The sequence below is a fragment of the Coffea arabica genome, chromosome 4e (genome assembly GCF_036785885.1).
Source record: "Coffea arabica cultivar ET-39 chromosome 4e, Coffea Arabica ET-39 HiFi, whole genome shotgun sequence".
Taxonomy (NCBI): Eukaryota; Viridiplantae; Streptophyta; class Magnoliopsida; order Gentianales; family Rubiaceae; genus Coffea; species Coffea arabica.
The window spans coordinates 22,427,879-22,453,615 of record NC_092317.1 but is presented as its reverse complement, the minus strand read 5'-3'; the positions used below and the strand labels follow the sequence as shown (position 1 = coordinate 22,453,615).

The following is a 25,737-nucleotide window of genomic DNA, read 5'->3' as shown; positions in this document are numbered from 1 at the left end:
ACGTGTGGAAATCTACTAAATTGATATAAGCAAAATTTTTCAAGGTACACATAAACTAGAACCAACGAAATTTTGAGTCAACGCGTGAGACAATAAAATTATGGCCTCGTAGCAAATAAATAAACTAAAACTAAAGGACCGAACTAATCTTGGAAACTCGGTTAAACTACTATGCAACTAAGGAACAAGCTACTAAAATTTTGATAAAAACAGGAACCGAACGGAAGCAAGATAACCATATGCTAAGTTTAAACGGTAGAAGGGAAAATAAGCAGAAATTGGTTGTTAGTTGGGCAGTGAACAGCTCCTACAAAGACAGCTGCCATTTGATTGCTACACGAAATGATGACCAAAGGAGAAAAGGGGACAGCAGGGAAATTGTTGGGCGGTGGCCGAGTGAAAAGAAAACTACGAGAATGTATCAAACGTTAAAATTGAATGTGACGGAGGGTCAACTACGGTAAATTTTGATCAAGCGCGGAAAATGGCTCCTGAGAGCCCCCGTATCCTACTTTGTACTGTTATGCGCTTTCCTAGTTGTTTACTTCAGTTGAAATCAATATGTGTTAGTTGTTTTATTTAATTGCATGTTTTGGGGCACCACTGAGCTTTAGCTCACCCCATGTTTATTTGTTTTCCTTGACAGGTCTTGAAGTTTGAGAAATCTGAGCTACTTATATTTTCTTATGAATGTATTTGAACTTTATTACTTCGTTTTGCGGTTTGTAATGTATTTGAATTAAACGATATAGTTTTGTTTTGGGGTTGCCACTTGAAGCTGGAAAAGTGTAAACCCTAATTCTGATTTTTAGCTATCTTCAGATGCTGTTATCTCTGAAGTTAATGTTGTGTTAGCAATTGGTTTATTTTGGGAGATTCGTTATTGTAATAGTTTAGGTTATTCTTGGAAAGGTTTTAGGTTAGATTGCTTGCTTGAGTCCTGGTAAGAGCTAGGCAGATGGCCCGCCAACCCTCTGGTTCGCCTTAGGGGGAAGTGGGGTCGCCACATCCTTTAGTAGAGGTATATAAGCTGAAATTTTGCCAAAACTCGTACCCTTTAAAAGACGAAAGTAGCAATCACTAGAAATACGTTTTCCTCGTCTTTTAAACTAAGTTGCGTACTTAAAGTGTTAATTACTTCTTTATCGAAACCAAACGAGTGAGCATGAATTTTCTAGAGTTTGATAAGTGAAATGAACATTACTTCAACGAGTTTCAATTATTTGCTTTGCGTTAAGTGAAATTCTTATATTTTGAACCCTAAATGCTTTTAAATTGTTCAATGATATTTTATCACAGATTTGGACTCCAACCAAGGAGTTGACCTTGGACATGATTTTGAAAAGAAATAAATTGTTGGTGAGTGTTTCCAAGTGCATGATTGAACTTGATATTTGAAAGAAATACTTGACTTGTTGGACGGGCAAGGGTGTACTTTATCGCACTTGCCCTAATGTGATTTCTTACTATTTATTGTTTACTAGTTTGTGCTTGTGCTTGACTTGTAAGTGCTGAGCGGTAATATGTACCACACTCAATCCGAGTGGGAGGTGCCTCTCATCCCGTCTCACTACTTTTATCCTCACCCTATTGGCTAGTCAGTCGAATCGAGCCTGTAAGGGCTTGGTCGAGGAAACTGGCGAACTATAGGTACTGTTTATTGTTTATTGTATAATCCTTTGGATATGGTCCACTGGATTCGGTATACTCGAGTATTATCATCATTTTTATTTTGGATTTCGGGCCCGGTAAGGGGTTGATTGGTGGATGGAAATTGGTGTAAAGTGGAGATCTATGGTCATGGTTTACTTCTTCAAATGTTGACGGAGTGTCAACAGGTTAGGATCAAGTAATGCAGCGGGAATTTGGCTCTTGAGAGCCATCTGTATCCCTTTACCTGGAATTGTTGGATATTTAATGATTTACTAATTTAAATTGTTATTGCCCACTTTTATGAACTCTTATGCTCGCTACTTTGATATTTCAAGTTTTACATAATAACCAACTTGCTACTTGGGTCTGCATGAAGTTTTGGAACCTTACTAAGCTTTAGCTCATTCTATTAGTTTTTGTTTTCCTTACAGGGGGTACGAACGAGGGCGTGAGGCTGGTATAGACTAGCATAGTCTAGTTTTTGAATTTTTGGCAATTGTATGCGCACTAGTGCTCGATTAGAGTTGAATGTATCTGGAACTCAAATCTTTTGTTATATTTGGGGATTGTATGAATGTTTGAGATAGAAATGAATGTAATTGTACGTTCCAAGCTCGGGAACTGTTGTTTCCTTTACTTTTGAAGTTGTAACTTATTTTCTTGACGTGAGTGAGTGAGTCCTGGCGAGAGTTGGGCAGGCGATCCGCTAAACCCTGGGGTACGCTCTAGGGAGAGGTGGGGTCGTCACATTTATTTCCTTACTTTGGTGTCCTTTATCTTTTTTTCAAACTAATATTTAGTCATTGAGATTTCTTTTGCAAATAGTTTCTACATGCAACAAAAATTACAAGAAGTTTATTTCCAAAGACTACAATTGAAGATTTATTCCTTTCAGACTTTGCGAATAATCAGGCATGCATTTTGCATATAAACCACTATTCTATTCTTTCATATATTTTGCTTTGCAATTTACACAAAATTGGGTAGGGCATTTTACATTTTCACCATGTGAACCACATTTATGCCTCCTAGTATACGTATATATATATATGTATATGTATATATGTATGTATGTATGCATGTATGCATATATGTATATGTATGCATATGTGTATATGTGTGTATTTGTATATACATATACATACACGCCATCGCACCCTGGTTTCCCTCTTTCCCTGCAATCCTTCCCTAGCAACTTTTCATCCCTTGCTTTCCTCCCTGTCACCCTCCTCCCACTTATAGCCCCTCCTTTACTAGATTATAATATTCTCTAGCTATCCTCTTCAATCATTGTTTATAGATGATGCGAAATATAGGCCGCATATGGGCCATGTTTCGGGCTGCAAGAGATTGAATCTGTTAGTAATAGTGTAGTAGTTATTTTCCAGATTACTCTTTTATTTGGTAGGAATAAGTTCGGTCCGAGACCTCATGTTGAGTTGGATCCGATTTATAGAGTCTAGGCTCACTATTACTTAAGTTGGTTAATTAGCTTTTATTGGGTTGTGTTGGGCCAGTTTAAAGCCTTCATTGGGTCGATTATAAGCTGTCCATTAGTTAGCCCTAACTGCAATTATGAGTCATTAGTTTAGTTGTTAAGTCGAATAAGGAAACTTGTATTGTTTCCAACTTAGATTAGGTTTGCTTCTTTGTAAGGCTATAAATAGCCAAGTTGATGATAATTTCAGTTAGTAAGACAATTATGAATGAAAATTGAGAGTTTCATCTCTTTCTTGTTCCTTGGGAATGTCCCTTGATACAAAGTGAGTCGAATCTCCTTTGTTCAGGTCTTGGCTTATCAAGCAAGAATCACACTTGCTCGTGGTGCCATTCTACCAACACCATAAGTTCCTTTAATCTTTTCGTGAGGGTTAAGAATTATTCTTAGTTCTCATCTAAGGGATTCTAAGAGGGTTTAGGGTTCCGCACAATCAAACCTTGGAGTCATGTGTCTAGATCCTGTTTGTTGGAATACGAGTTCGCCAAGCACGGTTGGGTTCGTATCAATAGACTATTTCACTACACTCAAATATATCAGATTTAGTATTTAACAATTCAATAACTTAATAAATTCAGACTTCAGATTTCATATTTTAATTTTTAGATTTCAGTTTTATCAAACACATCCTAAGACAAGCACAAAAAGAGAGAGCAAATAATCACCGGATCAACTATATAACCACCCAAAAATCTTCTATTAACTCAAATCAAATTCAATTCTCCCAAAAAAAGAACAAAAGAATAAAATAGTCATCCTTTTAAACTAAAAGGCATCACTTCGATGTCAAGGCACTAGATAATTTTTGTTGTTACAATAAAATTGAAACAATATATAATGCCAAATCTATGGTCTATAATCATTTTTAACTCATTCATTGAATTAATAACAAAATTTCCATATAGCACTTTTTGTGGCTTTTGCAGTGAATTGATGCCTTTGTGAATATAGAGGAACTAAGAAAATTGCAACGGAAAAAGAGAAACATAGTAGAGAAAGATAGAGACTAAACAAGATAATTGAAAAACAACATAATTTTAACTAAGATTGGGGGTTGAAAGGTCATTGCTACATAGATCGAATAATAAGTCCAAATGAATCATTAAGACTAAATACCATTTTCCAAACTAAGATTGGGAGTTAAAAATCATCGCCATGTAGATCGGATAACAAATTTGAATGAATCATTTCAACTAAATATCATTTTCTAAACTGAATAGAAATATCCAAACACCATGTAGAAATATCCAAAACCATAAATATCTAAACAACCATCCTAAGATATATGTATACACACACACTATAGGGGTACCTTGGCTGTGCCTTGCATAGCCTGGGCTGCCTAATAGCTTAATTGAACATATAGCAACATATTTTTTAGTATATAATAAATAGAAATACAGGAGAAAAAGTAAACATCAAAACAATTAAAATGATTGCAGCTCCAATTCCAACTTGTGATTGTGAATTCTCCTTTCTCTTTCTCTCTCTTTAGGGTTTCTGGCTTTAGGGCCGTCCTTCTATCATGATGGCTTTCAAGTTGTTAGAGCTATATATGAATGGTGCTCCATCACCACCAACAAGGAGCTTTGCAGCAATTTTATCTTCAAATAGCAACTCTGTGGATTTGTTTGACCCTGGTACAATATCTACGCATAGAAGAGAACCTGCTCTTCAAATGTCCAAGCAAACGATGATGCAATTAGCACAACCTTTTCACAATGCATTGGTTGGTAGATTTGCATTTAGCAGGCCCCCTATGGATGTTATTAGGAAGTTCTTTCTATCAGTAAGACTTTAGGGTGAGTGCTCTGTTGGATTATTAGATGCTAACCATGTCTTGATTCGTCCTACTCTAGAAGAGAATTATACAAGATTATTTGTCAGAAGAACATGGTTTGTCCAAAGCTCACCTATGATGGTTTCAAAGTGTTCTATGGATTTTAAGGCCAACAAAGAAATATCGATTGCACCTGTTTGGGTGGTTTTCACCAAAGTGCCTATACTTTTTTTTTTGGGTAAAAATCAGCTGAATAAGCTTGCTTTTATGCTGGGGAACTTACTTAAAATTGATGTAGCTAAAAGAGACATAAGACATCCTTTGGTTGCAAGGCTATTAATTAAGGTTGATGTTACGTAGCCTCCGGTGAAAAGGATTTGGACTGGAGATAATGAGTATGGCTTTTGGCAGAAAGTAGAATTCAAGAATTGGCCAGCTTTTTGTTCTTTTTGCAAAAGGTTTGGACATGAGGAAAGCAATTGCTTTAAGAAGAATCCATTTTTAAAACCTCAAAAGTAGGTACAGTCTCTTGAACAAGCTCCTATGGGGGATAAACAGGCTAAGGTATATGTTCCAAAAGCCCAAGTTGACAAAGTAAGGCTATGGTGGCGGAGGAGGGTAACGATGTGAGGGTTATGTCACAAGCAAGAAATCCTAGCATAGTAATTCGTCATCCTGAGGTTAGTGTTGATCAATTCCATCACAATGAGTTTGGTCATATCGTTATGTCGAGCAAAAATCCTAATGTACCTTTGCTACATCATTGGGTGCGAGTGCTTTAGTAGAGGTCCAGGGTGTAAAAATAGCTTCGAAGGATCTAGATTCTGCTAAGTTGGTTTTGGAAGAGAATTTAGTAGAGGGGATTCTCATGGATATTGATTTGGAGAGTGATGTTGGTGGAGTGGGGGTGAAGCCAAGTTCAAATGATAGGATGGCCGAACATGGTCGCATGGATTTGGTTGTGGTGTCGAAACAACAGCTACAAGTCTTTAATTCTTTTGGTATTCTTGTAGGGATTGAAGAGGATGAAGTTTTGCCAAAATCTAGGATTTGAAGAAGGGCTAGTTCGCTTAGTCTAATCTAGGATTTGAAGAAGGGCTGATTTGCTTAGTCTGTCGCGAGGTGGTGAAGATCAACATTTGTTGTATCAGGTTTTACATAAGGTGAAAGGTCAATTGTTAAGTAGAATGGAACAATCTGGTCAGATTGATAAGGAATTCATTTTTTTCTATTGTGATTGATGAAGTAGATATGCATGGTCAGAGAAACCATGCAGGCCTCCAAAGTCAAGTAAGAAACGCATGCAAGATGTTGAATCTCAAGTTCATTATGATCTTCATTCTTATGTTAAGTATAATTAATTTTCTTGTTTGGAATATATGGGGTGCATCTAGAATGGATTCACTTAGGTATTTTAAAAAAAATGGTCCATGGTTATAACGTTAAAATTCCTGTGTTATTGGAACCTATGTCAGATGATGTACAATTAGGCTTTGTTCAGCATTTTTTAAAGTTTCAGTCGGCTTCTTTGTTTGTTAAAGGAAGGATTTGGATTCTTTGGGATCTTGCTCTAAATATTTCATTTAATACACTAGCAAACCAATTGATATATATGGAAATTAGAGTCTCTTCTGGGTTGCAATTTTCTTTCTCGGGTATCTATGCTAGATGTACTAGAGTTGCTAGGAGACCGCTTTGGAATGCTTTAGAAAGCTTGGCAGGTTTAAGGCAAGGACCGTGGATGATTTGTGACGCCCCACATCTCCCCAAGGCGGACCAAAGGGTATCCGCGGACGCCTGCCCAGCAGTACATCGGTAATCATAAAACGACTTAAATTCAAAGTACACATCAGGGCCCAAACCTTTCAAGTTTTCAATTTCCAAAAGCACAACCCAAACCAGGGCCTAGTCAAAATATATAACAGGAGTCTTAACAAAAGTACAACGGATGGTTTCTCCATATTTCTCCAAGAGTCGGTCCTGTTAAGGAAAACAAAACTATAGGGTGAGCTAACGCTCGTGAGGCCAAGAACACACATGCAATCACTTAGTCAAATAACAATCCCAATTTAATAAATAAAACCATGTCTTTTCAATAATCAATTATTCAAACAGGAAAAGTAATCAGAAACAATTCAAGGATATAGTAGCTCTCAGGAGCTAAATTCCACTCGATCTGTCGATGTCATTCGTATACTTTCCCGCATTGACCCTCCTGTCAACCGGGTCGGTATTTCCATTTCCGTAGATCACCACTTTCTTCCCTCCGTCCACCGTACACCCCAAGGGCCCACAATGACCATAATTGGGCGATACTCAACGAGTATGCCAAGCAAGACCTCTTATTAGGTCGAGCTTATGTGTATCTCATGGCTCGTCCAAATCCCCGACCAAGCCCATTGCTGGCTCGAGTCTAAGGACGGCCTATGAGTTTGGGCGTCCCCCATTCATTTGGTAGTCGAGGAGATTCACTCCAACGACACAAGCATTCATGACATGACATTGCATTTCATTCATTCATTCAATACATTTCATTCATTCATTCATTCATTCATTTGAAATTAGAACGAGTGCGATAAAGTACGCACCCGCCCTTATTTTTAAAACTCCCAACAAGTATCACAATAAGCAAGTATCAAATTCATACACTTGACACTCACCGAGCAATTCAATAAGAATTATTTTCTGGGAGTTCAAGTGTCCGCGGTGAGATCCTCTTGAAGGTCTCCTTGCGCGCCTGGCAATTTAATAGTGGATAATCACACAATTAACCCACTTATCAAGAAAGATTGTACACTAGTACAATCTAAGAATTATTTCGAAAAAGGGAACCTCAATTACACGTAAATCGAGGTTCAACTTGCCTTTTATCATGTACAATATTATTTGAGTTTTTATCATGAAAATCGTAAACAAAACGTTTAAGAACATCAAAAGAATAAAGAGTTTTTGAAAAACTCTATTTCTTTGAAATTGGAAAATTTTCCACTTTTACGATAATCTTTGAAAAATCATAACTCGCTCGGTATAAGTCGAGAATTGGAAAACTTTATACCGTTGGAAACCTCTTAGAGAGTACTATAAGTTCCTAGAAGACACTTTTCCATGAATCGAAGTGGAAAGTGGTCAAAAATGGGCTTGAAGACGCAGCTTCAGTTTACAAGGCAGAATGAAGTTGGTTTTTGGCCAACTTTGAAAATTCGGCACGATTCGCACGTTGCAAACCGGCCTCTGAAATTTTCAGCTCAATTAGTGTTGCAAGTGAAGTGTATGACAAAACAAGCGGATCAAGAATCGGAGTTTCGAGTACCGAGATACGGTAGCCCGAAGTTGGGGAAATTCAAGACTGGATGAGAATTTTCCAGATTTGAACCTCTAACTTTAGTAATTCAATTGGGTATCGAAACGAACTTGAATCGGCACCAAAATTGGCAGTATTTCAATACTATATGGAAAGTATCTCTCTATCGAATTTCGGGGAAAAATACCTTCGGCAAGGTAGTTAATGAGCCAACCGCAGTTCAAGAAAATTCCTAAGGCATTCTGCCTTTGACTTTCATTTCCCAAATTTCCAATCGTTCAACCAAGAAGGTTATCCAACCATGGTTCATTTGTAAAAATAAGGGTCTAAGATACACCCATAATATCTTTGGTAGTGTTTAATATCAAAAACATCAACTAACAAGTTCACTACAAGATTTGGTTCCAAACCAGTCCAAACATTAGGGTTTTCCAAAACAGAGCAGTCCACTTGCTTCAGTCACAAATCAGTCAATATAGCTCGAAATCGAGCATGGCTTACGCCGTTGGAAAATACATTCATAGGACTAAAATATCACAGAAGAAATCATTTCCAAATTCGGCACCCATCTGGTTCAAATTCGGGCATCAAGTTGCTGCCTGAACACTTCATTCCAGATGAACAGAGTGGCAGGACAGCGAACTTAAAACATTTGGTTCGACTTGGTCACAAAGAATCAGAACGTGCATTTTATACCAAATTAAAGCTAGGAATGTCTAGTTTCAAACGCCACCAACGGCACATGATTTCGACATCCGAGGACAGAGTTATAGCCAAAATACTACTGCTGGTCAGAGACATACGCGAATCAGTTTCCAGATTTGCTGGTTTCGAAAAAAAATTCATTTGCTCCATCAACCCTCAATATTTTCCAATGAAATTTTTCACACATCTAATACATCCTATAAACATCCAATTCAAGCCATTAAACCATTAAAATTTGGCCTGGAAATGGCCGAACATAGCAGGGGCAAAATCGGAAGTTTTAGCCTCTTACACCCAATGAGGTTTCCACTAATTACCCATCACTAATGCATCATTATAATCACTAAACCAACAATATAATCACCATTAATCATCACATCAGCAACAACAACCCAAGTGTGGGAATTCCAAGAGCCCACAATCACATTTTTACACCATAAACAAGTAACTAAGTGCATGTATGAGCTTAATCTTGTCATATAATCTCCAAAAGATAAGAATCCAAGAGTTGATCATTACCTACTCCTTTGGTTTGCAAGGTCAGAATTTTCGGCCCTCTTGAAGCTCCAAGAAACCGTGAGAGTTCCCTTCCTCCTTAGCTAGATGTAGTCTCCAAGTGGTTTGCTAAGAGATCTCCAAGTTTGGTGTGATTTGGGTGGATTTTAGTGCATGGATTGAAGATGAAAAATGAAGACAATGGAGAGCTCTTCTCCTTCTTGTTGTTCGGCCAAGTGAGGTGAAGAGAGAGAGAGTGCTGATGCAATTGGCTTCCAAAGGAAGATTCTTTGTGTGGTGCAAAATGCACCTCAAAGTCAACTGGAAATAGTGCAATTTAGGGTGCGTTTGGACTCGATTTTTCTCGCGCGTTTGGTTCACTAGTGCACTAAACCTCCAAGGCATATATATTCTTGTAAATATTATTCACTCTTAATTGTCCCGGAATAAGGGTCTAAAGTCCCTCAAATGAAGTCGCGCGTGTGAAAACGCGTACCGTCAATTTTACCGCTATAACGCGAAACTTTCGAAAAATTCTTATAACGATTGCACCACTAACTATCACTTGAATATTTATACTTAAGATTACCTATTTTAGTACCATAGTACAAGTCTCTAATATTCCAAACTTATCGGGCTACTACGCGGATAAAATCTCCAAGTACTATTCACTATTTTTACTAAACGCGCTCTAGGAAATTAATTTTCGAAACGAATCATTTTAAAAATATAACGAGGTTATATTATCATGCGTTTAGGTCTCATAAGACTAGAAAATATTCCTTGGAAATAAAATCCAATTAAATAATTTATTAAGCCATAAATTAGGCATAAAATAATAGTTTTTGCGAGTCCTCACATCCTCTCCCCCTTAAGAAAATTTCGTCCTCGAAATTTACCTTGGTCGGTGAACAAGTCTGGATACTTCTCCCTGATTGTCTCTTCAACTTCCCATGTTGCTTCCTCTACTCCATGGTTCTTCCATAGAACTTTCACTAGTGGTATTTGCTTGTTCCTCAATTCCTTCACCTTTCGATCCAGAAGTTTTACCGGTCTCTCCTCATAGGTCAGGGTTTCATCAATCTCAATATTCTCCGGTTGTAAAACATGAGAGGGGTCTGGATGATACTTCTTAAGCATGGACACATGAAACACGTTATGAATACGAGATAAACTCGGTGGTAATTCCAGCTTATAGGCTACATTCCCAACTCGCTGAATAATCTTATATGGCCCTACAAACCTTGGTTGTAATTTCTTCCCTTTTCCGGACATCAAACTTGCTTTTAAAGGCGTAATCTTGAGAAATACCATATCTCCAACAGTGAACTCCAAATCCTTCCTCCGATTGTCGGCATAACTCTTTTGTCTACTCTGAGCGGTTTGAATTCTTTGCCGTACCAATTTCACCTTTTCATTAGCCTCCTCAATCCAAGATACAGTGGTCGTGTCTAAGATTTTCCGTTCACCTACTTCATCCCAACAAATTGGGGATCTACACTTCCGACCATAAAGTGCCTCATACGGAGCCATTTGAATAGAAGAGTGGAAACTATTGTTATATGCAAATTCCACTAAAGTCAAGAACTTACTCCAATTCTCTCCAAAATCCAGTACACAAGTCCTCAACATGTCCTCAAGAGTTTGAATCGTTCTTTCAGATTGTCCATCAGTCTGGGGATGATAGGTGGTACTAAAGTTCAACTTAGTCCCCAACACTTCTTGCATCTTTTGCCAAAACCTCGAAACAAATCTTGGATCCCTATCCGACACAATACTCACAGGTATACCATGTAGTCTAATGATCTCATCCAAGTATAATCTGGCCAACTTCTCCAATGGATATTTCATATTAATCGGCAGAAAATGAGCCGACTTAGTCAATCTATCTACTATCACCCAAATGGCATCATGGCCTCTCTGTGTCCTTGGTAAGCCTGATACAAAGTCCATGGTAACATTTTCCCATTTCCACTCAGGTATTTCTAGAGGTTGCAAAAGTCCAGATGGTTTCTGATGTTCGGCTTTAACCTGTTGACAAACCAAGCATGTCTGAACAAATTGGGCAATTTCCTTCTTCATATTTTTCCACCAATATAGACTCTTCAAGTCTTGGTACATTTTATTCCCTCCTGGATGTACTGTAAACTTTGATCGGTGTGCCTCTTCCAAAATTTCTTTTCTAAGCCCTTCATCCTTTGGTATAACCACCCGATTTCGAAATCTTAATATTCCATCGGATCCCAAAGTGAAATCGGTCTGGTCTCCCATCTTGACTTTCTCCACCAACTTCTGCATTTCAGGGTCCTTTTCCTGAGATTCCTTAATACGTTCCAATAGAGTGGAGGTTATCACAATATTCCCCAAAATCACTTTCCTTGGTTCTAATCGAGGATTCCAATAACTAACTTCCTCCAACAATCGAAATTCCTTAACCATCAATCCAGCCATTTGTACCTGACGGCTCAAAGCATCGGCCACTACATTGGCCTTCCCAGGATGGTACTTAATAATGCAGTCATAATCTTCTAGAAATTCCATCCATCTACGTTGCCTCAAATTCAGTTCCTTCTGAGAAAATAAGTACTTAAGGCTTTTGTGATCGGTAAAAACCTCAAATGTCACTCCGTATAAATAGTGTCTCCATTTCTTCAAAGCAAAGACCACAGCCGCTAACTCCAAATCATGGGTCGGATAGTTTCCTTCATGCGGTTTCAACTTTCTGGAGGCATAAGCTATCACTCTATCATTTTGCATCAAAACACATCCCAAACCTTCCTTAGATGCATCGGTGTAAACCACAAAACTATCATGTCCATTTGGTAGAGCTAGAACAGGCGCTCTAGTCAACCGTCTTTTCAACTCCTGAAAACTTCCTTCACACTTAGAATTCCAAATAAACTTTCCATTTTTCTTGGTCAACTCAGTCATAGGTCCAGCGATTTTCGAAAAATCCTGGATGAATCTCCGGTAATACCCTGCCAATCCTATAAAACTCCGAACTTCCGTTGGGTTTTCCGGTCGTTTCCATTTCGAAACAGCTTCCACTTTAGCTGGATCCACTTTAATCCCATCCTTAGAAATTATATGTCCTAGGAAAGTCACTTCCTTTAGCCAGAATTCACACTTGCTAAACTTAGCATATAACTGATGTTCCCTCAAGATTTGTAAAACAATTCTCAAATGTTTCTCATGATCTTTCACATTCTTAGAATACACCAAAATGTCATCAATGAAAATCACCACAAATTGATCCAAGTAAGGCTTAAAAACCCTATGCATTAAATCCATGAAAGCGGCAGGTGCATTGGTTAACCCAAAAGGCATTACTGCAAACTCGAAGTGCCCATACCTTGAGTTAAAAGCAGTCTTAGGTATATCCTTCTCCAAAATCCTCAATTGATAGTAACCTTGCCTTAGATCCAACTTTGAAAACACTACCGCCCCTTGCAGTTGGTCAAACAGTTCATCAATGTGGGGCAGTGGGTATTTATTCTTAATCGTAACATCATTTAAGCCTCGATAATCTATACATAACCTCAAACTCCCATCCTTCTTCTTTACAAACAAAACTGGGGCTCCCCACGGGGAATCACTCTCCCGTATAAAACCTCGTTCCAACAAATCCTGTAATTGTAATTTCAACTCCTTCAATTCAGCTGGGGCCATCCTGTATGGTGTCCTTGATATAGGTGCTGTTCCCGGAGCTAAATCAATTTTAAAAGCTATTTCCCGTTCCGGGGGTAGAGACTCCAATTCCTCAGGAAAAACATCAGAAAATTCTTTTACTACCGGTGTGTCCTCCAGATTCACCTTATCGTTAGGGGTATTAATAAGAAAAGCCAAATACCCTTGAGCTCCTTTACTTAACAATTTTCTAGCCCGAATTCCCGAAATAAGTGCAGATGAGGCTAACTTACCCCTCACATCCAATTTCAGGGTTGCCTCACCTGGAATACACAATTCTACAATTTTCGTCCTACAATTTAGTTGGGCATTATAACGGGCTAACCAATCCATCCCTAGGATCACATCATATCCTTTAATCGCTAAGCCTATCAAATCGGCCAGCAATTTTCTTTCCCTCACGCAAATTTCACTATTCTTATACACCATATTAGCAATTAGACTTTTGTCCCCAGTGGGTGTTTTAACCTCCAAGTCATATGGTAACTTAATTGGCTTCAAGTCCATTCCACTCATGAAATCAGGGTTTACAAAAGAGTGCGTTGCACCCGGATCAATTAAAACCCTAGCTAGACGGTGAAAGATTGGAATTGTACCTTCGACCACTTCGGTCGCATCTGGAGCTTGTGGATAGTCCAATGCGTAGACCCTAGCCGGTACTTTCGGTCGACTCCCTCCGGCACTGGTCTGCTTAGAGGTTGATTTTTCAGGCCTCTGCAGGCTTCCCCCTGTCTTCAACGATTTCGGACAATTCGCGATTTGATGCTCAGTGCTCCCACACAGCAAGCATTTTCCCAGCTTTCTCCAGCAGTCATTCTCAGAGTGGTTGGATTTACCACAATACCCACAAGTAACTTGAGGGGTCACAGTCGATCCAACAGATGGTGCCCCCCTAGCTTGAGCCGTCCCGCTACGACCTCCCCTAGATAGAGCTCCCCTAGAAGCTCCAGCAGTTCTCGTTCCCCCTTCCCCTCTTCCCTTTTTAGAAGGGTGTACAAACTTACTGGTCTGCCCAGTAGTGCGACTAGGGAAATTCCTTTTCCTATTGTGGAAATCCCTCACTTGAGATCTTGCATTCTCAACCCTTTGCGCTTTCTCTAAAGCCTCAGTAAACGTAGAGATTTGGGCTGCAGCCAGGCCCTCCTGAAGTTCTACATTAAGTCCCTGTATGAACCTTCTAATCCTTCTCCGTTCATCGGCTACTAACTCAGGAGCGTATTTGGAAAGTTTGGTGAACTTCCCTTCATACTCTGCTACCGTAAGGGTTCCTTGTTTCAACTTAATAAATTCGTCCTCCCTTTTCTCTTGGATCAAGGGCGGAAGAAACTTTTCATTAAACTCCCTTGTGAAATTCTCCCAAGTCCAAGGGGTTCGAGCTCTTTCCCATTTTCCTTTTATCAAATCCCACCAAGCACGGGCTACTCCCTCAAATTGAAAAGCAGCAAAGTTCACTCGCCTATCCTCAGTATAGTCTAGAGCGGCGAATATGTTGGTCATCCTTTCTAACCAATTCTCCGCTACTTCGGGGTCAGGTTCACCCATAAACTTAGGCGGGTTAAACTTTAGGAATCTTTCCAGGGCTCTATCCTCTCCCCTATCCTGGCCCCCAGGTTGGTTAAATGGTCCAGGACCCTGTCTCTCCGCTAGACGTTCTAGGATATCAGTCATCCTATTGATGGCAGTAGCCACTTGGTTACCCTCAACGTTTTCCTGTCCCTGGGTCGGTCCAGTTGCCGAACCCTGGTCATCCCCCTGAGGTTGGGCCTGTCTAGACGCTCGCCCACGGCCTCGACCACTCCTTAATCCTTCCATTAGTCTAAGCGTGCCTAGTGCAAGAAATAAATTAATTTAAGCAGAAAACAAGAATTATATCGAATTTAGAACTAACCAAGAAAGCATTGAAATTAACAATAATTTACATTCATAAGCATGTCAAGTTCGTACAATTAGCAAGTTAGGGACAATTCACAAAATATAGCACACAGGTGCTCAGAAGTATACTTCTAGTCACAGAAGACTAAAGTAAGAACAAGTGCCCAAAAGTAGGCCACACAAGCATGCAAAATACAATGGCCTCAGCACTCGCGTCACCCTAACTAGTCCTAACTGTACCAGTCAAAAGTCAAAAGAGGTCAACGACCAAGATCCTAGTCCATAGCAGGGCTATCAGGAGGAACCTCCTCCTCGGGATCCTCCTCCGGATCCTCCTCCTCCTCATCAGGAATCACCTCAGCAGCGTCCTCAACCAAACTAGTCGCATCAGCCAGAATCTCGAAAGCCCGAGTACGGACATCCCGTCCTAACCTAGTAAGTCGAGCCCTAGTATCCTGAAGCTCCTGGTTAACCACTGCAGATGTGGCTACCTCACCCTCTAGCACCTCCTCGAGCTCGGCAATCCGCTCACCCTGAGCGCCGACCATCTGCCTAAGCTCGTCTACCTCAGCCTGTAAAGCGCGGTTGGTATCCACCAACTGACGACGCTCGTCGTCCATAGCATGCACTACATGACTCGGGTAGGCGTAAGTCAACCTACACGGACATCGAGGGTATCTATCATACGGTGAGTAGCGTACTCGAGCCCCTCCTACTCGAGCTCGGTAGAAGATAGTCCTAAGAGGCTCATAATGACCATTCGCATGGCCATTCCCATTAGCTGCCGGGGCTCCGTTTCCGTCAGCCATCCCTGCAAAATAATAACAATAATAATATTTTTCAGGTTAGAAACTTAAATCACTACTCAGTTCCAATATCCTGCAATGCATGTCTATCTTAATAGCTGGTTCATCCCATTCGTCACTTGAGGTAGGACTAACTTAGTTGCTAGCTCGCCTCAAGTATCACTTAGGGTAGGATTAAATCATCCCGTATCGAGTCTTAAAGGTAGAGTATCTAATATGTCTCCCATATAGACCTCTAACCTAGTGCTCTGATACCAACTGTGACGCCCCACATCTCCCTAAGGCGGACCAAAGGGTATCCGCGGACGCCTGCCCAGCTCTCGCCAGGACTCAAGCAATTCCATTCAATTTAAAACCGAATTAAGCACTTCGATGAGAGCAACATGAATACAATAATGCGGAAGCGTTCAAGCTTAATAAGTCACTTAATGTATAACCAGTACATCGGTAATCATAAAACGACTTAAATTCAAAGTACACATCAGGGCCCAAACCTTTCAAGTTTTCAATTTCCAAAAGCACAACCCAAACCAGGGCCTAGTCAAAATATATAACAGGAGTCTTAACAAAATTACAACGGATGGTTTCTCCATATTTCTCCAAGAGTCGGTCCTGTTAAGGAAAACAAAACTATAGGGTGAGCTAACGCTCGTGAGGCCAAGAACACACATGCAATCACTTAGTCAAATAACAATCCCAATTTAATAAATAAAACCATGTCTTTTCAATAATCAATTATTCAAACAGGAAAAGTAATCAGAAACAATTCAAGGATATAGTAGCTCTCAGGAGCTAAATTCCACTCGATCTGTCGATGTCATTCGTATACTTTCCCGCATTGACCCTCCTGTCAACCGGGTCGGTATTTCCATTTCCGTAGATCACCACTTTCTTCCCTCCGTCCACCGTACACCCCAAGGGCCCACAATGACCATAATTGGGCGATACTCAACGAGTATGCCAAGCAAGACCTCTTATTAGGTCGAGCTTATGTGTATCTCATGGCTCGTCCAAATCCCCGACCAAGCCCATTGCTGGCTCGAGTCTAAGGACGGCCTATGAGTTTGGGCGTCCCCCATTCATTTGGTAGTCGAGGAGATTCACTCCAACGACACAAGCATTCATGACATGACATTGCATTTCATTCATTCATTCAATACATTTCATTCATTCATTCATTCATTCATTTGAAATTAGAACGAGTGCGATAAAGTACGCACCCGCCCTTATTTTTAAAACTCCCAACAAGTATCACAATAAGCAAGTATCAAATTCATACACTTGACACTCACCGAGCAATTCAATAAGAATTATTTTCTGGGAGTTCAAGTGTCCGCGGTGAGATCCTCTTGAAGGTCTCCTTGCGCGCCTGGCAATTTAATAGTGGATAATCACACAATTAACCCACTTATCAAGAAAGATTGTACACTAGTACAATCTAAGAATTATTTCGAAAAAGGGAACCTCAATTACACGTAAATCGAGGTTCAACTTGCCTTTTATCATGTACAATATTATTTGAGTTTTTATCATGAAAATCGTAAACAAAACGTTTAAGAACATCAAAAGAATAAAGAGTTTTTGAAAAACTCTATTTCTTTGAAATTGGAAAATTTTCCACTTTTACGATAATCTTTGAAAAATCATAACTCGCTCGGTATAAGTCGAGAATTGGAAAACTTTATACCGTTGGAAACCTCTTAGAGAGTACTATAAGTTCCTAGAAGACACTTTTCCATGAATCGAAGTGGAAAGTGGTCAAAAATGGGCTTGAAGACGCAGCTTCAGTTTACAAGGCAGAATGAAGTTGGTTTTTGGCCAACTTTGAAAATTCGGCACGATTCGCACGTTGCAAACCGGCCTCTGAAATTTTCAGCTCAATTAGTGTTGCAAGTGAAGTGTATGACAAAACAAGCGGATCAAGAATCGGAGTTTCGAGTACCGAGATACGGTAGCCCGAAGTTGGGGAAATTCAAGACTGGATGAGAATTTTCCAGATTTGAACCTCTAACTTTAGTAATTCAATTGGGTATCGAAACGAACTTGAATCGGCACCAAAATTGGCAGTATTTCAATACTATATGGAAAGTATCTCTCTATCGAATTTCGGGGAAAAATACCTTCGGCAAGGTAGTTAATGAGCCAACCGCAGTTCAAGAAAATTCCTAAGGCATTCTGCCTTTGACTTTCATTTCCCAAATTTCCAATCGTTCAACCAAGAAGGTTATCCAACCATGGTTCATTTGTAAAAATAAGGGTCTAAGATACACCCATAATATCTTTGGTAGTGTTTAATATCAAAAACATCAACTAACAAGTTCACTACAAGATTTGGTTCCAAACCAGTCCAAACATTAGGGTTTTCCAAAACAGAGCAGTCCACTTGCTTCAGTCACAAATCAGTCAATATAGCTCGAAATCGAGCATGGCTTACGCCGTTGGAAAATACATTCATAGGACTAAAATATCACAGAAGAAATCATTTCCAAATTCGGCACCCATCTGGTTCAAATTCGGGCATCAAGTTGCTGCCTGAACACTTCATTCCAGATGAACAGAGTGGCAGGACAGCGAACTTAAAACATTTGGTTCGACTTGGTCACAAAGAATCAGAACGTGCATTTTATACCAAATTAAAGCTAGGAATGTCTAGTTTCAAACGCCACCAACGGCACATGATTTCGACATCCGAGGACAGAGTTATAGCCAAAATACTACTGCTGGTCAGAGACATACGCGAATCAGTTTCCAGATTTGCTGGTTTCGAAAAAAAATTCATTTGCTCCATCAACCCTCAATATTTTCCAATGAAATTTTTCACACATCTAATACATCCTATAAACATCCAATTCAAGCCATTAAACCATTAAAATTTGGCCTGGAAATGGCCGAACATAGCAGGGGCAAAATCGGAAGTTTTAGCCTCTTACACCCAATGAGGTTTCCACTAATTACCCATCACTAATGCATCATTATAATCACTAAACCAACAATATAATCACCATTAATCATCACATCAGCAACAACAACCCAAGTGTGGGAATTCCAAGAGCCCACAATCACATTTTTACACCATAAACAAGTAACTAAGTGCATGTATGAGCTTAATCTTGTCATATAATCTCCAAAAGATAAGAATCCAAGAGTTGATCATTACCTACTCCTTTGGTTTGCAAGGTCAGAATTTTCGGCCCTCTTGAAGCTCCAAGAAACCGTGAGAGTTCCCTTCCTCCTTAGCTAGATGTAGTCTCCAAGTGGTTTGCTAAGAGATCTCCAAGTTTGGTGTGATTTGGGTGGATTTTAGTGCATGGATTGAAGATGAAAAATGAAGACAATGGAGAGCTCTTCTCCTTCTTGTTGTTCGGCCAAGTGAGGTGAAGAGAGAGAGAGTGCTGATGCAATTGGCTTCCAAAGGAAGATTCTTTGTGTGGTGCAAAATGCACCTCAAAGTCAACTGGAAATAGTGCAATTTAGGGTGCGTTTGGACTCGATTTTTCTCGCGCGTTTGGTTCACTAGTGCACTAAACCTCCAAGGCATATATATTCTTGTAAATATTATTCACTCTTAATTGTCCCGGAATAAGGGTCTAAAGTCCCTCAAATGAAGTCGCGCGTGTGAAAACGCGTACCGTCAATTTTACCGCTATAACGCGAAACTTTCGAAAAATTCTTATAACGATTGCACCACTAACTATCACTTGAATATTTATACTTAAGATTACCTATTTTAGTACCATAGTACAAGTCTCTAATATTCCAAACTTATCGGGCTACTACGCGGATAAAATCTCCAAGTACTATTCACTATTTTTACTAAACGCGCTCTAGGAAATTAATTTTCGAAACGAATCATTTTAAAAATATAACGAGGTTATATTATCATGCGTTTAGGTCTCATAAGACTAGAAAATATTCCTTGGAAATAAAATCCAATTAAATAATTTATTAAGCCATAAATTAGGCATAAAATAATAGTTTTTGCGAGTCCTCACAATGCATGCATGATTCTCCAGTTGGTGGTCATTCCGGTAATAGTGGCACGTATCATAGAATGAAGTTGTATTTTTACTGGCCAGGAATGAAAAGAGATGTGGAACAAATGGTGCAGGCCTGTGATACTTGTAAAAGGAGTAAAACAGAGTCAGGAAAATATCCGGGACTACTACAACCCTTACTAATACCTGAACAAGCGTGGCAGCATATTTCCCTGGATTTTATAGAAGGACTTCCCAAATCTAAGGGGCATGATACCATTCTGGTGGTCATTGACAGATTCACCAAATATGGACATTTCATATCCCTTACTAGCAATTACACAGCTCAAGATGTAGCTCAGCTGTTCTTTGATCATGTTTACAGACTACATGGCCTACCTCTTAGCATAGTCTCAGATAGAGACAAGGTTTTTACCAGTGCTTTTTGGCAGGATTTATTCTCAAAAGTGGGTACCGAGTTATGCTTATCATCTGCTTACCATCCACAATCTGATGGACAGACAGAAAGATTGAATAGGTGCTTAGAGACCTATCTCAGATGCATGACCTTCCAGCAGCCCACCAAATGGAGACAATGGTTGACTGCAGCTGAGTGGTGGTATAACACCAATTACCACTCGGCTTTACAGATGACTCCTTTCATGGCTCTTTATGGTTATCCTCCCCCTCAAATTAGCTTGTTGCCATCTGCAGAAAACCCCTCAATTGCTGCAAATTGGGTGAAGGGATGACAAGATTGGGATAGACTGTTGAAGGAAAATCTGGAGGTAGCTCTGAATAGGATGAAGCAGAATGCAGATAAGCATAGGATGGAGAGAAGTTTTGAAGTAGGAGATGAGGTGTACTTGAAGCTTCAACCATACAGACAAAGCTCTATAGCACTTAGAAGAAATCTAAAGCTTTCATTCAAATACTATGGGCCTTTTAAAATTTTACAGAAGATTGGACCGGCAGCTTACAAACTGGAGTTACCAGCAGATGCTCTCATTCATCCGGTATTCCATGTATCTATGTTGAAAAGGACTGCTAAGGGTGTATCCGTGAGTGGTAGTTTGCCTCAAGTTACGGATGATGGCACTGCGAAGGTGGCCCCTCAAGCCATCTTGGATAGAAGAATGATAAAGAGGGGAAATTCTGCAGTCACTCAAGTACTGGTGCATTGGGTGAACATGTCTCCTGCAGAAGCAACGTGGGAAGATTGGACGGTGCTCAAGGGACAATTCCCAGATTTTAATCCTAGGGACTAGGATTCTTAAGGGGGGGCAATGTTATGCCTTGTATAATAAATCCATTAGTGCTATGTTTTGGCGGTGGTCTCATATTATAGCCACGTGCTAGAGATAGTTGGAGAAGTTACAGCTCAACCGACTAGAGTAGCAAGTAGTTATTCTGTTAGAGGAAGGGACTAGAAGCTTGATAAATAAGCTACTCCCGTGTACTACGGATTCAGTCTGGAAGATGAAATCAATAAGCCTTTCTCATTCTCCCTAATTTCTGACTTTTCTCTCTTCCCTAAACCCCACCTCAATTCTTTTCTTCATTCTGGAATCGGGTCATAACAGAACAAGTTGGATTGGTGTTGACTATACTTCATTTTCAATGTCAAATTTTTCCTTTTGTTTATCTTGGTGGACTGATTACCGGAGAACGGCCTTCCTCAATCCTTTTTGATGAAATTCTTGCAAAGGTGCACGCGAGAGTCTTTCATTAGAGTATGAAGTTATTGTCCATGGGAGGTAAACTAATTCTTATAAGACATGTTTTGAATTCAATGCCAATGTATCTTTTACAAGTTCTAAAGCCTCCTAAGGCTATTCTTATTGCTTTGGGGTGTATGATGACTCGCAAAATTTACTTATTTAATCTCATATTTCTAACTTATTTAATCATTTATTTGGCCTTTTACCTCGAATATTATTTTCTAAGCTCTTGAGACCAAATTACATGGAAATATAGTTTCATTATATTTTTAAAGTGACTTGTTTCAAAAATTAATTTCCGGAAGCTCGTTTAGTGAAAATAGTGAACACGTCTTTGGAAATCTTGACCGATTGAGAGTACAATAAGTTTGGAATATTGGAGACATGTACAATGGACCTAAATTAGGTATTTTAATGGTTAAATACTCAAGTGATAGTTATTAGTACTATCGTTATAAGAATTTCTCGGAAGTTTCGCGTTATCGCGCTTAAATTGGAGATACGCGTTTTCACACGCGCGATTTAAATTGAGGAACGTTAGACCCTTATTTTGGGACAATTGAGAGTGAATAATATTTATATGAATTTAAGTGCATTAGAGGTTTAGTGCACTAGTGAAACAAACGCGAGAAGAATCGAGCACGAAACGAGCGCGTGCGCGCGGGAAAAAGAGTTGACCTTTGAATCAATGAGAGCCACACATTTTAGTTTCATATGGGTGCATCACACTAGATCGAAACCCTTCAATTCATCATCTAAAGTGCCGTGCAACTCCTTCATTTCTGCTCCAAGAACAGCCGGCCAAGGAAACAAAAGAAACAACTCAAAGCTCTTCAAATTCCATCTTCATTTCTTCAACAAAACACCACCAAACTCCACCAAAATTTAACTACAACTTGCAAACAACTTGGAGATTCACTTAAGCTAGGAAGAAAGCTTCATTTCCACGGTTTTCTTGGGGCTCAAAGTGAACAAAAATTTCTGATCTTGATCATCTAAGGGGGTAATGACGATCAACCCCTTGAATCTTAGTTTATGGAAGTAGTATTGCACTTATAAGCTTGTATATTTACATGGGTAGCTTTATTTATGTTGGATTTTGGTGTGTGGGCTCTATGAACTCCCACAATGACTTGAGGACTGATTTCATGAGTTTTGATGTTATTAATGTTGGTTTAGTACTTAAATTAGTGGAAATAAGTTGTATTGATGAAAGGAAACTCAAAGGAGGTGAAGAGCAAAAATATTCCAATTCTGCCCTTATGAATTTCGTGCACTTTAGTGCAAATTTTTGAGGTTCTAATGACTTTTTTATGATGCTCAAAAACGAGCTGTTTGTGGATGGAATTTGAAAATGGTTTCTTCTAAGAAAATTCAGCTTTATGAGATATCTTTCCAACGCCATCAACCACGTCCAATTCCAAGTTGAATTGAGTGAGTTGTGGCCAAAGTTGAACAGATTTGTAACTAACAATGATTTGGGACTTGTTTTCCGAAGCTTCTTCGTATAAATCACCTATCAAATGCACCTTGGACATATTTTAGACATTTATTACTGGAATGGGCCATGTTTGAAATGTGCCCTGGCCAAACGTTTGAAAAACGGCAAAACGGAACTTCAAAGGCAACTTAGCCTTGGAATTTCTTGTGGTTTCATTAACCGACTTCCCGTGCATATTTTTCTATGAAATTTGGTAGAGGAATAACCCTTATATGGTCATACATACATACCAAATTTTGTACTATTCCGAGGTCGTTTTGATGTTCAATCAAACTTCCAAAGTTCATGATTTAAGTTTGAAAACCCTTGTTTAACAAGGAAATTTTGGTAACTTTGGGTCACCATATTTTGGTGCTCGAAACTCCGTTTCTCATTCCGCTTGTTTTTTTTATACTCTTGGATTGCAACACTAATTGATTTCCAAATTTCAAAGGTTAGTTCAAAACAAGTGAATTTTTCCGAATTTCCAAAGTTGGCCAAAAACCAACTTAAATCTGTCTTGGTAGTTCAAGTTACCAACTTTGAGCCAAAATTTGAGTGTCTTCCACTTACATTCGTGGAAAAGTGTCTTCTAAGAACTTTTAGTACTTTCAAAGAGGTTTCCAATGGTACCAAGTTTTTGAATTTTTGACATGTAGAATGTGAGATACGATTTTTCAAAGTATCGTATCAAACCTGAAAATTTTCCGAATTTCCAAGGGAAGGGAGTTTCCAAATACTCCTTATTCTTTCGATATTACTCGAACATTTTATACTTGATTTCCAAAATGAAAACTCGATTGCTCATGTACTTTAAGAAACTCCTCTTGAATCTCGATTTACGAGTAATTGAGGTTCATTTTCATAAAATTTCCTTAGATTGCTCTAGCATACAATCTTCCTTGATAATTAGAGATTTGTAGTGATTTTGAGTGGTAGTTGATTATTGTTTGCTCAGGCACTCGAGGGAATCTTCAAGAGGATCTCGGAGCGGACACCTAAAACGCTTGTTTGAGAACTACTCGCTTGTTTTGACTAGGTGAGTGTTCCATATAGGGATACGTAATTGAATAAGTCTAGGACATGCTTATTTCATGATTATTATGTGTTAAGTCTTATGTGTTAAGTATTTACCATACTTATGCCTATTTAAGGAATGTATACTTGCATTGCATATCTACATGAATTGGTTAAATGATTAACCATATTAAATGACCATATGAACTCGATACATGCTTAACTTGCTAGATTGCTTGCTTAGCCTACTCGATTTTGAAAAATGGAGTCGAGTGTGTACTTTATCGCACTCGTTCTCTTTTGAGATGAATAACTCATGCTTGGAAATGCTCAAATAACATGACTTGGTATGCTATGGTTGCATACGTCGTTGGAGTGAATCTCCTCGACTCTCACATGGTAAAAATGGGATAACGGCCAATGATGGCCAATTAATATAACAAATGCCTGTCAATTAACCGTCACTACTCAACCGTTACCCGTCAACCGTGAACCGTTTATCAAATCACATGACTACCTGATTACTTGATTATCTGTTTACTCAATTTCCAATTTACATGAATATGTGATATCCGTGAATTACATGCTCCCATGAAATCAACTTGTATTGCTTACGTGCTTACGTGCTAAGTATCCACTTGATCACTTGATTATCATGAATCGCACGTTATATGAAGCTGTCCATCATTGTTAGGCGAGTGTGTGCTTTACCTCACTCGACCTACTCAAATGATGAATATTACCTTTTGCCGAATTACTTGATTATATGTGCATGTTGTAAGCTCTAAGCTGAACTGGGCCCTGCTCATGGTTACTAACCTACTCGAGATAGGACTGGGCTCGGTCGGGTAGGTTGGAACCTTGCGACACCGTTTCGGTTTACTCGAGTATTACCACTGGAGGGATAAGGTGATGGCCAGTCAAACCGAGGGGATCCGGAAGTCATAAGGTGCAGATGACCGACAGAGTTCCACTGGAACACCGTATCCTACAGTATATGTTTACCTTGTATCATGGTAATTGTTTCATGCTAAAATGCCAACATGAAATCCTGAGCTATGCCTGTGATATACTCCATACCTGTTACCTGTCCAATGTACTCATATCATATACCTGTTTCATGTTAATGCTCCGTACCTGTAACATGCTTAATTACTCTCACCTGTAATAAGCTCCAATCACTCGTGAACTATACATGCCAATGTCTTGAACCATGATGACTGTCTCATGATAAATGTCTCATACCATGATAAATGTCTCAAATTACCCGTACAATGATTATCACCCCATGATAACATGCCATTGTGTAACCTTGAACCATGCATATGATATGCCCAACTTACTTGATTTATTTGGACTGTTAGAGTGTCTTGGAACCTCACTGGGCTGTGTAGCTCATCCCACATTGTGATTTTCATTTACAGGGTTCGAGACCAAGGGTGCTCGTGAGTAGTACTAGATTGTTTTCTTTTGAAGACTTTAAATTATATTATAACGGATGGCTATTGTACCCTTTTCCGTTGGGTTGTATTTAAGCTTGAAAGCTACATAATTGTAAGTGTGAGATATTTGAAGTACTTTAATTATGTATTGAAGTTACTTAAAGTATTTCGAGCTTTTGAATGATGGATTGTAGTGAGTCCTGGCGAGAGCTGGGCAGGCGACCCGCGGATACCCTTTGGTTCGCCTTAGGGAGAAGTGGGGCGTCACAGTTGGTATCAGAGCTTAGGCTTCAGATCTTTGTAGTG

At 39.3% G+C, this 25,737-nt stretch overlaps 1 protein-coding gene across 1 annotated transcript; it reads left to right on the top strand.

Moving 5' to 3' along the window:
• Positions 1-20,574: 20,574 nt before the first annotated feature.
• Positions 20,575-21,039, top strand: LOC140005534 (uncharacterized). Its single transcript, XM_072046542.1, has one exon. It carries the CDS (start codon positions 20,575-20,577, stop codon positions 21,037-21,039), a length of 465 nt encoding a protein of 154 aa, XP_071902643.1.
• Positions 21,040-25,737: the final 4,698 nt, after the last annotated feature.

Excerpts from the sequence above, each read along its gene's own strand:
- LOC140005534 (XM_072046542.1), top strand. The coding sequence starts at position 20,575 with ATGAAGCAGAATGCAGATAAGCATAGGATGGAGAGAAGTTTTGAAGTA.